Below are 13659 nucleotides of genomic sequence, written 5' to 3'. Positions count from 1 at the left end.
TCTACAAAACCAGACACTAATTCTCAGCCTTTGACTCAGTTTTCAATTTCATAAAACACTTTTTGCAAAACCCAACACACAATTTTTTGCAAACACACAAGTGTTTGCAAATGTTTGCTTTTGAGATGTATTTGTGATGTTTTCAATACAGTGCTTCATTTTGCAAGAGATGTGAGGTGTTTTGCATTTTGTGTGTGCAATTCCTAGTTGACATAGTTGCAAAGTTACTTACTGTTAGTAGAAAACCTAAAGCGGACTATCAAAATAAAGTGTTGCCCATTTTTACTATTGTTTTATTACTGTTACCATTATGCATGGTTATGCATTATGCACATTATGGTCATTTTAAAGATTTTTTTTTTAGCACACCTTAGCCTACTGTAAACCGTAAAATCACTGTAAGGTGTCAATGCATAAGTTAAAGTTGAAGTTTCTTTGTGCATAGGACACTGAACTACCAACCCGATCTCATAAAAGTGCGTATAAATTGACTGGCGTGCATATACTACGCAATGGGTAGCATTAGGGTTGTGGGGTAGATGCGTATCATATGCACGCCAAAGTCCATTTTTGCACATCAGTACCACGAGTTTTTGTTTTTATTTGGCCTACTATTTATACGCATTTTCACGAGACCGGGCTCCAACAGACAGGCCTAGTGACAGAGGTAAAAATACATGTGATCTCTTACATCAGTGAGCTCCGAGTATTATTAGAGTCTATCGGTGTCGTTTTCAGTCTGAAGCGGAGTAAGCTAATGGACAACTTCATTCTGCAGTTCACTAGATTATTTCATTTAAGGATAAAATAATGTAAACTGAGAATTTATAACCAAAAGGATGTAGTTGAGAGGACGATACTATTTTCACTGTGAAGCCGACGGCAGAGAATGACAGGTTGACCTTGTCCTTTATTGACATGGAAGCAACAAATGCGCGCGGCGCGGAGGAGAGGGCAGAGATGGCTGGTTTCGGATAATAAGAAGTGTGTGTTATAAAGGGACTGCAACTGGACATAGTTAAAAAGAGGCTGTATTTCGTTGTGACTGAAAGATGTGGAATGCGTTTGGAAATGGATCGAGCGGGCATGTGAGCAAGGCGCAAGGCTGGGAGTTTGTCCCGTGCTCGCGTCTGGAGAGGACCGGGAAGAAGCTCCAGAGTCCCGCCAGGGTTCGGTCTTTCCCGAGCAACCTTCTGGAGCTGCCACCTGGACCTTCCGCTCCTCCTGCATCCGATGCGACTGGAGGACAAACTCCGAATCAGGAGCTACAGAGTCCGCACACGCGCACAAAAAAGAAACTCGGGGAATTAAAGAAACGCTTCGATCATGAGAAGGAGGAGTGGAGAATGGAGAAGGAATTGCTTTTGAGACAAGTTGCTGATATACAAGTACAAACGGATGCATGCATGCGACATGGCTGAGTGGATTTGACCAAACAACGGTGTGCAACGACGTCTTCTCTCTTATTCTGCGTTGTATTTACAGGGTGGAGAGAACAAGAGGATATTGTTGGATCTGAAGTGTGTTTTAGAGGAGGTGCAGTCGGGGGTGAAGCGTGAGGAGAGTAAACGGGGTGAGCTGGAGCTGCAGTACATGAAGGATCGATGCGCATGGGAACTAGAGCGATCAGAGCTGAAAAGTCGCATTACTCAGGTATGAAAATGCACATCTCTTTATGAAATATTGATAGGCCTGCCGTCTCTGATAGCAATTTTACTCCAGTGAGTGTTTCTCAGGGTGGGTTTATTTGTGAAAGTCCGTTTCTGTACGCATGTGTTGACTAAAAACAGCTATTCAACAGATGCACGGTTATTTCCCAGAGTTAACGATACTGTTAATTGAACACAGACTATAGCGAGGCGTTGTCACACTATGTGGGGTAAGTTGTCACAATGTGAACTTGATGTGAATTTAAGTTAAATAACTTATGGCATATGCAGTAGAGCTATTGTATGGAATAAATCTAAGGTTAAAAAAAATCTACTCATGCATTATTCAATATTTAATGTCTTTCAGGGGGAAAATAACCATTATGAAGCACAAACCATTTCAGAAAAAAAAAAACTTTATTTTTTTATTTTAGTTTAGGCAGAAACACAAATAACATGTCAACAAAATAACAGCACATAAAAAATAAATGAGACATTTATGGAAAAGAAACTTGTTTTTAAGTTTTTGTTTAAAAATTAAACAATCTCAGTTGGCATGTAGATAATGCACACAGATAATGCATGCTTTAATTATTTGTTGGTTTTCAAATGCTTGTCATTGAGCATAACTCAGAGATTGCATAGGCTTTGTGTAACACAAACACTATCAAGTGCAAATATATCCTGTCAACAGCAGCTTTGTGGGTAAGCAGCCTCACAAGACCAGCTATTAGATAATATCTACAAAGAATGAAAAAGTAATTTGACATTTCACGGTAAGAGTAATATGTGGAAACTGTTACCAAACTAAAAATAGCACCCACTTCTGATTAGTTTTCACCTTAGTGCTTTGCCCCTGTCTTTCATTTCTGTTTATGACATCCTTATAAAGACACAGTCCAGATCGTCTTGTGTTCACTATCTACGGTGAGAGAAGATCAGGGTTTTATACATTATTGTAAATGTGAACGAGTGACTCAGACACTCCTAATACAGTAGCACAGACAGCATTGCTCATGAGATGAAGAGAAGAGCAGCTTTGAATGGTTGTGTGACGCCGTATCTTGTGACGAACTGCACCTCAGGACATATATTAGCCACAAAGCGTTAACAGACAGACGAGACTCCATCATGCTGTGGTCCAAGTTAAACGCACAAACAAAAGAATAGCCTTATAATGGTGCGCTGCTGTTTAGTGACTCTGCGGACTTCACTGCAACTGCACTTGTTTGAATTCAGAAAACAGTTTAGGTTTAGCCACCCAAAGTATTAGTTGGTGCAGAGAACAGAATTCAGGGAGGGGTCAAACTAAACTGTAAAAAGTTGTTTTCTTTGCCGTCCACATCCTACCACAGCGCACATACTTTTGTCCCAGGGTATGTCCCAGCATATTTCTGAGCATAGTTTTGATCTTTAAAACAGAGATGAGTTCCTCCAGGGCCCCAGCCTTAGGAATGTGAGATGCTAAAGGATTGGTCTTGCTGTCTATTAATAGAGAGCTGTTTTTGTGACATTGTTACCCAGACACAGAGCGCACAGCAACCGTGGTCATTATATTTTACTCTTAAAACTACAGAAGCACCCGACCACTGTTAGCTCATGGCACATCAGTGTTTCACATGCCCTCTGCTTGTAAACACGCGCTGCTAGCGCACCCAGGAGAACGCAAAGGTTTGATGACAGTGTGCCAGCACATTTTAGTGCTATAGGGGCGCACTCTTTATACAAACACTGCTTCACTCTGGTTCGTTGCTATGAGAAGCATAAATAAGATTCACCTATTCTTGTCTTGGCGGTTGCACAGATTTCATGCAGGTTTAGTGCGAGCAAGGCTTTAAAACATCTCAACTGAGTTCTCAGCTATTTTAAGATGGCCAATTTTGTTGGGCTTAGCAGAATAGTGGCATCTTCATATGTTCAGAAGAGATTTTTGATGTACACTATTAAAAAACGATTTTAATGTTCTTGAAATATTTCTTATGCTCAACAAGGCTGCATTTATTTGATTAAAAATACAGTAAAAGCAGTAATATTGTGAAATATTATTACAATTTAAAAAACTGTTTTCTATGTGAATATGTGTTAAAATGTAATTTATTTCTGTGATCAAAGCAGTATTTTCAGCATCATTACTCCAGTCTTCAGTGTCACATGATCCTTCAGAAATCATAATAATATACTGATTTACTGCTTAAGAAGCATTTCTGATTATTATCAATGTTAGAAACAGTCGTGCACCTTCATGTTTTTGTGGAAACTGTGATACATTTTATTTTCATGATTCTTCGATCAATAGAGAGACCTAAAGAACAGCATTTATTTCAAATGGAAAGCTTTTGCAACATTATAAATGCCTTTACTCTCACTTTTGACCTATTTAATGCTTCCTAGCTAAACGTATTCTTAAAACTTTTGAATAGTATTAAAAAATTATAATAAAACACAACAAGCAAAATTATACTGCATCATTCATGCAGACTATGGGTCTCAATGAAATCTACAGCATCTGTCAGCTGCAGAGTTCAATCAAGCTCAGTGACGAATATGGATTTAGTGTCTGCCGTCTAGTGAGCTCTCTTTCCAGGATCATCGGGGGGTCAGCATACCGACGTGGCCTCTCCGTTACATTCAAAACTCTCGGCACTAGTCTGAGCTGTTTGTGTGAGTAGGCTTAGGCTGGGCATCTGATGAGGCCTTGGTGAGGACTCAAGGTCCATTTCATCCTGTTGGTGATAGGTTTCCCCAAACTCCTCTTTCCTCTTCATATATTTGCTTTTCTCTGTACAACTGTCCTATACACCCATTTCCTATTTGGTGGTCAGCAAATCCCTGCCTCTCTTCCCCCACAGTTAGAAGCCCGGGGATGTAGCGTGGTGGTGGATACTGTGAGGAGTCCAGAACTAGGGAATACACTGAAACAGGAGAGAGCAGAACAAAAGAAGCTGCTGGCAGATACTCACAGTGCGGCCATGGACCTTCGCTGCAGGCTGGAGAATAGTGAGAAGGGCTGGGTGAAGGAGAAATCTGAGCTGCTGGAACGCTTTGAAGCTGAGAGGAAGGAGTGGGAGAACCAGCTCATGGACATGCAGCGGAGGATTGAGGAGGTGAGTCTGCGGATGTGCGCCACTCCCCACAGCTCAGCTGAGAGAACGGTTTCTTGTTTCAGACTGACTCCCTAAGTACTCCTGTTTACTTCCATGCTAAATGAACGCTCTGCAAGTAAGCCTTGATGGATAATGGTAACACCTAAAATTGGAAGTGGTGAAGTCACATTATATAAACCTTGGAATTGCAAGGGACTGCCAAAGGAAGTTTAGCCCGGTGGTGACTGGCAATCATCAGACAGAAGCTCAGAGCTCCAAGCTAATCGTGGTGAAAGTGCAAACATGTATGCATTTGGCAGATGTTTCATCAAAAGTGCATTTAAGCTATGCATCTTATCAGTATGTGCAATCAAACCAAGATCAAATCAAACCAAGAACCAAGGTGTTGCTAGTGCTGTATTCTCTACCATTTTAGCTTTTACCATTTCTTAGGTCTAGTTACAGACCTTTCCATAAACTAATGACAAGTTCGCACTGCACGATTTTAGCCCCGATTTTCAATCAATCATCTGACAAATGCCCAAAATCGGAGGCAAATTGGTGCTCGTTAATGCAAATGACAGTCACGCAGTGTGAATTATCAAAGACATGATTTGACAGAATCAGTGAAATATTTGGCATGCTAAATATTTGGACCTGTCGGTGATTCCAAATCCTGCTGTGTGAAATGAGTTCTGTCTATAAAATACATCGGCGATGACCAACAGCCAATGAGAGAGTAAGATACAGAGCAGCAGTGTTGGGGGTAACGCATTACAAGTAACAAGAGTTACATAACCAGATTACTTTTTTCAAGTAACTAGTAAAGTAACGCATTACTTTTTAATTTCCAAGAGAATATCTGAGTTACTTTTTCAAATAAGTAATGCGAGTTACTTTTTTCCCCATTTATTGATTGACAGCTCTCCTGTCCTCATGTTGAGAGAAATCAGAAGATGTTACTGTTGTTCTAAAATAAATATGAATATGCATTAATTCATCTCACTCGCAAAAAAAAACAGATTCAGTATTCCTCAAAATGAATAAAAATAATGCAACTCAGAATATGACGTAAACCAAGTAACGCCATCAGGCTCCTAAACTCTAACTCTGTGTCATAACATCACTTGACTCCATGTAAATATCACTATATCAATAAGGTTTGAGTCTCAGGTCCGGCAGGGATTGTATTTGGGGGGAGTGAATAACCAACACTCTCTCCACCCTCAATACCACGGCTGAGGTGAGACCACCGAACCCCCAACTGCTCCCCGGGCGCCGCAGCATTGGCTGCCCACTGCTCGTTGTGGTATTGAGGGTGGAGAGAGTGCTGGTTATTCACTCCTCCACCTACAATCCCTGCCGGACCCGAGACTCAAACCCACGAGTCTTCCGGTTACAAGTCCAACTCTCTATCCACTAGGCCACGACTAAAGGGGGAAACTATGTTTAACTAACGTAATTAGTTACATTTTTAGGGAGTAACGCAATATTGTAATGCATTACTTTTAAAAGTTACTTTCCCCAACACTGCACAGCAGCAGGAAGTTCAGGGAGGGGTTATAGACCACAATATCACAATAACCATTTCCTTCTCCATAATCTGTTTTTCTTTTTTGCCCTTTCGCTGCACATCAGTGCACAAACCATATGTATCGTTAACGTCTTACTGGCTACCATTTTAATAACATTTCCTGTCTCGCGCGGGAACACTAATCTCACGTGTGTGCTTGCGTCATTTCCTTATCACTTCTCAAGTGCGTTTGGTTGTGAAACGTAGTTTGCGGACCAGACAGAGTTGTCGGCGATTCTTCCTATTGTAAAGGCATGCAGTGTGTAGCCCCCTGTCGCCGATCCATCGTGCAATGTGAACACAGCAGCAACTGAATGCTACCCCAGATAGTCGTGCAGTGTGAAAACAACGGTGATCTAATGATTTTGAAAATCATGCAGTGTGAACCTTTTCCATCCATTCATTTCCATCCAAGTCTGTCAAAGTGTAATCCCATAGAGCTTGACTTCCAAATGCTTAGCTCTAGATCAGGGTTTTTGGTATGTATTCGGTATGTGGCTACATATGCATTTTGGCAGACACTTTTATCCAAAGCAACTTATGCCATATTCATGGTATATATTTTATAATTTCTTGCATTATCTGGGAATTGATCCCACAATATTGGCATTGGGAGGCCATGCTTTGTCGAAACCTTCTCCTGTAGGGCCACTGTACTGCAGAGTTTTGCTCCAATCCTAATTAAACATACCTGAACCAACTGACCAAGGTCTTCAGACTAATTAGAAACATCCAGGCAAGTGTGCTGGAGCTAAACTCTGCGGGTCGTTTGGCCCTCCAGGAGTGGGATTAAACAACCCTGCTCTTATGACAAGAGTTTTGGAAGATGTACCAAGGACTACATAATTGTTTTGTCTTTTCTAGTTGTACAATGAAGTGAGGGCCCACCGTACGGGAAGTTCTCCAAGACCAATTACTGATGGACAAAATGCACTAAGGCTCAGCTCATGTTCTGCCAGCACTTTGTCGAGTGCAGTAACCTATCCCTCAGACGCCCAGAGCAATGAATACTCTGAGGCTCTAACCCAGCAAAGCAATGCCAGCATCGACTCCCAACCAAGTCAACTCAGTCACAACACCAGTGAATTCAGCGACCAGTGCAACAGCGATCAAAGCGAACTATTAAATCAGCAAGGTGCTGCTGAACAACAGGCCATAGACACTGCAGAGATGGAAGAGATCCTGGAAAGCTGTTTGAAAAAGAAAATGGGGAAAAAGTGCTTCATTGGACAAGATGACCTCCTTAACCCTTTCAAAAACTTTCAGAGCATGGAAATAACCTGTGGAAGTGACAAAAAGAAGAACAATACTGCCCTTAATGCGGTGAGACTTTGTTGTTCATACCACTCGGTAACGGTGGTACAAATACTAGGTCATCTCTCAGGATTTACTATTATACTCTTGCTATACATTTTTGCCAAACCTCATGAACTATTCCTTAATGGAAACACAAAACCTAGGGAGCTGTAAATCAAATCATCATGCATTATATACCATATTAGGATGCTGCTATGTGGGGCTAGAGATGCGCTATATTATATTGTGTGGTCTGAGGTATAAAATTTGCATCTAAGTCCTCTTATTCATTAACATCTTGTAGGCACTTATGGAAATTGATCGTGTGAGTGAAGAACTCTGTAGCTACCAGGATGAAACAAGGAAGTGGCCTGATATTAAGAGGTAAACCTGGCTGCAAACAGGTGCTGCATGCATCACAAATAAATCAGATCAGTGCTTCATAATAACATCACTTTGTTTGGTTTTCTTTCTTAGAAGCCGCAGTGAGTCAACGTTTTTTCCAAGAGAGGCTGGGATGGTGGAGAGGGTAAAGGACAATTCGGAAATGGAGGACACAGTTTTGTACTTGAAAAACATGAGTGAAGACCTTAATTCCCTCGATGAGCAATACTGGACAAATTGGGAAGGTTGTAACATGGAATCGCAGCAAAGTGAGGCTAAGCCACAATACAACATGAGACAACAAGCCCCACCCATACCAGCCCGTAGTACATCTTGGTACCTAAGCACTCCTTCCGTTTCAGAAATAGAGTCCAGTGGTACAGAGCAAGGGTGTCAACGGCCAGGAACCCACACAGACAGAAAGTACACCAACCCTGCTATTGTACGAAAATTTGAAGCAATGCTTCAAGAAAATGAGGGGAAAATTTTGACAGACTCTGGGAATGTAGCCTGCACCATGCCTGTTGATTCCAAGTGCAATATCAGCTGCTGCCAGAGCCGCTGCTCCTGCGATGGAAGTAGATTTGGCAGCAACAAGTCATCCAGATATGTACCTGTTAAGAGATGTCTCTCAAATGTGGACATTGCAGCTGCAGCCTCAGATCGCAGTCTAAACCAAATAGATGAACAAAACAAGGGTGCATATCATCCCATGAACATGCCTCCAGATTCTGTTGCATCGCTAGACTTTATTTCGCCATATCCCAGTGCTACCGCGACTCCCAGAAATGAGAGACTTGAGCAGAAAACGGCAGAGTTCAACCGCACGCTCTTCCAGGCAGGGATGGGCGTTCGGTGTGATGAGGACATTTCCATGAATGTATCCACTGATTCTTCTCACAGTCTACCAGAGGTCGTATCAAAGGACACGCTTATAGACAGTCCTTCGAGGCATGTTGAAGACAATCCGAAGGATTTGCTCTCGGATCTTGTGGCACAGTGCTCAAAAGAGGAGGGAAGAAGGAAGGAAACCAAGGACCTTGTCACTAAGTCTTCATCTCTGCAGCAGGAACTTAGTCTGAAGCAAGACAGTGAAGTTAAGTCTTTACAGACTTCACCAATTTCAGTTGACCAGCTTGTTCCAAGTGTTGGAGAAAAATGCTTTGAACTGAGTGTAAGTCCACCACAACTGCAAACCCAGTTGGAAAGGTGCAGCAAAGTTCTGGACGTTGGTACAGACCAACAGCAAGCAGACAAAAAACCCAAACAGACAAAAAAGGACACGTGTTGCACCAGGTCTCGGATTCTAGATGAAAATCCATGGAAGCCCTCTACGCTAGCGGCTTATCCTCGTCCGATGGAGTCTAGGTCCAACTATGGAGCTGTTGAGAGGATTCTCAAAAATTACGAGGATTTGGAGAGATCTCAGGAGCAGCATCGGCAGTCACAGCCCAGTCCGGGGAAGAAGGAAGACCTCATGGACCTCTTGGAAATGTTGGATATGCAACATGAGCCCAAATCCAGTCAGAAATTAACACACACACCGCACCACCAGGTCATAGCCCACAAAGAGACACATGTAACAGTGCAGGTCAGTACTGAACACACTCCCGAACATAGACCCATGCCATTCAAGCCACAAAAGCACACACTTTCACCCGAACTGCAAACGTTCAAGTACATGCTAAATGACTCAGCCGGAGAAGTGTATGAGGTGCAAGTGTAGATGACTGCAGGGTATTAAAGGGATAGTTCACCCAAACATGAAAACACATCCTCAAACCTGTATGAATTTCTTTCTTCTGTTGAACACAAAAGAATATATTTTGAAGAATGCTAGTAACCAAACATTTGACGGTAGCCATTGACTTCCGTAGTATTTTCTTCCATACTATGGAAGTCAGTGGGTACCGTCCAGTGGAGGGTGAGTAAATGATGACAGATTTTAATTTTGGGGTGAACTATCACTTTAAAGCCCAACGTAGCTATACTTCGTTTTTGCACGTGTACAAAACTCCATTTGATGTTGTGCACTGTACGCTTGCCCTCGCGTACATGTAAAAAGTGAAGTATACTTTGGTCTTAAGTAGCATTTTATTCAAGTCAAGTCACTTTGTTCCCAATGCATTTGCTAAAATGTCTGAGAGCCTGTGTTGTACTGTGAATGTACACATGGTTAAAGAGTGCTGGAGCACCTGTGAACTTCTTCAGCTGTGAAATGCAGGTAAAATTGTTGCTGTATAATAAAAATATTAAGGACACTAATTTTTATTAAAACATTTTATTTTAGACATAGGTTAAAAGGTTGATTCTATGAGTGCTGTAGTCTTACACACAGTGAATGTGTGTGATCAGAGACCTTTCTCAGTGCTAAGTAACAGTAACATTAGACATTGCTTAGAAAGATTATACAAATTTGAAAGTCTTTTCTCAAGTCTGGAAATATTTAGAATGTATTGTTAAAATACTTAGTTCCCACAAAACCATCTAAGCAACACAATTAAAATTCCTTAAGTTGACTTTCTGTCAGAAAATATTGGCAGATTGCTCAAAGCAAGGAGCCCAGAAGCTTCTTTTTGTTGGATTAAGGCTTGAAATGAAAAGGCACCAAAGTTTAATTTGCATCTTTCATGTCTAGCTCTTTAGAGAACCTCAATGAACTGTTTTTTTTTTTTATAGGAGGCCAAGGTATGTGGTGTAATTACAGAAACATGTAGCGTGGCCAGGAGTCTAGTGAAACTAGTCCTCTGCACGGACTGCCTGCTTTGTAAATTACACAACAAAATGACTCGAAATGATTGTCAGATGAGTCAGAAAAGCATTAGAGAGATTTAATCAGTTCTTTTATTTTCACTTAGTTCTTAAATGGAGAACATGTGCAGGAGACAAAAGTTCAACCATTGCCTTAAATGCAATGTCATTAAAAGAAAAATACAAAAAAATATATTATGCTTTTTTTTTTTTTTTTTTTTTTTTTTTTTTTTTCATGACAATTAGGCACTCCCCCCCCCCATGCTGTATTACACTTATAAAAATCATCCTGTTGTATCAAATACATTTTTTATCAGCTTTGCAATTTCAATAATATATAATTTCTCTGTATTATACGCTATAGGTTTGCATCATAGATTGAATTACATAAACGAGAATAATTCAAATTAGGCTTCTTTTATTAATGCAATTTAAATTGAATTTGGATATAAACATTGTGACAGTTCTTGTGAGATTCATTCACACGCTCTGCGATAGATCTTTACATGAAAGCACACCGAGCTAATGTACGTTATTGTGCTATTGACAGGAACATTTAAATCCAGTGAGATTTCATAAAAATATTTGTCTCAACAGCAATGCAAAGAGTCCTCTATAACTATCAAGAAGAGCTTTTCACGACCTGCATGTCCGGCAAAGAGACGTTTGCCCTCTCGTTGGGCTAGCCGCTTGTCTGTCTCGTCTGCATCGACTCCCTCACCGCCACCAACAACACCACCACCCACAGTCTTCACCCAGAGACAAACACTCACCTACTCCACCTTTCACACAGAGACCGTCATCTAAATGGCCGTTAGATTACGTCCAATGCCTTTAAAGCTGTACATGTTGCCTGATTACCTGTGTAAAGACCAACAATGACTGTCCAGCTTTGTTGTTTACATTTAAATAACCATGAAATCAAACTGCCTTTTCATACTTTTTCTGAAAGACCGGTGTATGTACATTTCATTTCTACCAATGTGACTTGTTTTCGGTTTTCATAAACCAGTTTTAATCATATTTTATAGCTGCAAATGTAGACCTGTTTTCTGTCCGTGCTTCAAATGTGGCCTCGTTTGTGTGTGAGGTCTGATTGAGAATATCTTTTACCAACTTTACCAAAACCCTTGACTTGTGTTATTACAGAAACCAACTGGTTCTACACTGTTTACGTGCTTATCTGCCCTGAGACATATCGTTTAGACAATGCCTTCGCAGTCCTTTTTCTTGATAGTATCACAAATGAAACTGTATTCAGCATTTATAGAATAAAATACTGTCACTCATTTCTAGATGTAGATGCGTTTTATTCATAATTCATCTTTTCTTTTCAAAACTGGTGTTTTGTATGTGTGTTTTTTTTTTTTTGCATTTAATTAAATTCATTATTTTAAGTAAATACCTTTCATTGAAGCAGTATTTATGATCTTAAGAATGAATGAAGACCCAATGGACACAGACAACAGTAACCCTTGGCTTTCTATGTGATACCATGAAATAACACAGCAAGACAAAACTCTACAACATCTATGATTTTGTAAACGAAAGCAGAAGAATATTTTGGATTAAAGGCACATGCACTAGCAATACACTAATGAGGACTAAACCTGCTTTTCTGCTAAACCTTTTCCCAGTATGGGCTCGATGTGCCCATGAAAACGCCACTTTGACTACAATGTCCAAAGTACAGTTAATTTTACATGCTGAATTTGCTTTGTACCTCACATTCCTGGATCTAAATGTCTATTTTAGTCAGCTAGTTTAGACATTTAGACTCCAACCTTGCTGTCTTTAGTTACAGAATTAAGTCTGAAAATGTTTTCACAGCTGCAGCATCCTGTCAGAAAACCTTAGCCGACATGCCAGGACAAAGATCACCTTCCCTTGGTGCAAATCTGCTCATCCTTGTCCACATTCATTCCGCTTCACTCAAACATCTTTCCCAACAGGAAGCCAGAGGCCCGACAGAAAGATGGAGCATCTGTTGACCTGTCACTGAGCAATCTGACATCTGACCACACTTGACTGTCAAAGAAAGGCTCCACGTGTCTGTTCCTGCACTCTTTTAGGACTAGACATTATTTTATAATGTACTGTATACTGTATTGTTTCTGGTTCTAGACATACATGTACATAATACTATGGCAGGGTATATATAGTGTATATTTTATATTAGAGGTTCCTTAAAACCAGTGTTGGGAAGTAACTAGTTACATGTAACCGAATTACATAATTTAATTACAAAATAAATGTAATTGTAATCAATTACAGTTACTGAGAAAAAAATTACACTTTATTTTAAGGTGTTACAGTGTAATTATACATTTAAGTGCTGAGTAATATTAATTTACCAGGGCCGGTTTCACAGACAGGGCTTAGACTAAACTAGGATTAGGCCATAGTTCAATCAGGACATTTAAGTAATATTTATAAATGTACTTAGGACAAAACATTACTGGGGTGCATCTTGAGACAAAACACTGGCACTGATATATTTTAAGATCAATCAGTGCAAGTTTCTTTCAGTTGAAACAGCTCAGACTTATATTTTAGTCTAGGACTAGGCTTAAGCCTTGTCTGTGAAACCAGGGGTTATAGTTATTATATGGTTAGGGTTTGGCATAGGTTTACTTGCATGTAATTATGCATAGTTAATTGTTATTATAATAGTATGTACATGTAATATGTGTAACAAGGACACCTTAAAATAGTGTTACCAGAAAAAAAAGTGTAATTACTGTAAATTACAGTTAAAAATGTTAAGAATTACTGAATTGTATTCACACATACCCACATAGAGATTTAATTGATTTCTTTCATAAATTGCATTGACTGCACTAAAATATGAGACACCAATTGTTTCAGGAGTTTAGGACACATGCTTACTCAACAACTGTTTTATTTCCTATTTGGATGAATG

General features: G+C 40.2%; 1 protein-coding gene across 1 annotated transcript; it reads left to right on the top strand.

Moving 5' to 3' along the window:
• The first annotated feature begins 736 nt into the window (after positions 1-736).
• Positions 737-12131, top strand: LOC306887415 (uncharacterized protein KIAA0408-like). Its single transcript, XM_079445111.1, has 7 exons — positions 737-1388; positions 1486-1653; positions 4499-4753; positions 7170-7628; positions 7906-7985; positions 8079-9576; positions 11334-12131. Exons 1-7 carry the CDS (start codon positions 1053-1055, stop codon positions 11541-11543), a joined length of 3006 nt encoding a protein of 1001 aa, XP_079301237.1. The 5' UTR covers positions 737-1052; the 3' UTR covers positions 11544-12131.
• The last annotated feature ends 1528 nt before the right edge of the window (positions 12132-13659 follow it).

The sequence above is a fragment of the Barbus barbus genome (genome assembly GCF_936440315.1).
Source record: "Barbus barbus genome assembly, chromosome: 21".
Classification (NCBI taxonomy): Eukaryota; Metazoa; Chordata; class Actinopteri; order Cypriniformes; family Cyprinidae; genus Barbus; species Barbus barbus.
This window is presented reverse-complemented; position numbering and strand designations above follow the sequence as displayed.

What these genes read in the sequence shown, in the direction of transcription:
- LOC306887415 (XM_079445111.1), top strand. Translation starts at nt 1,053, where the DNA reads ATGTGGAATGCGTTTGGAAATGGATCGAGCGGGCATGTGAGCAAGGCG. An exon ending in GACAAGTTGCTGATATACAA is followed by an intron (nt 1,389 to 1,485) that starts GTACAAACGGAT and finishes TTGTATTTACAG; the next exon opens with GGTGGAGAGAACAAGAGGAT. An exon ending in TGAAAAGTCGCATTACTCAG is followed by an intron (nt 1,654 to 4,498) that starts GTATGAAAATGC and finishes CTTCCCCCACAG; the next exon opens with TTAGAAGCCCGGGGATGTAG.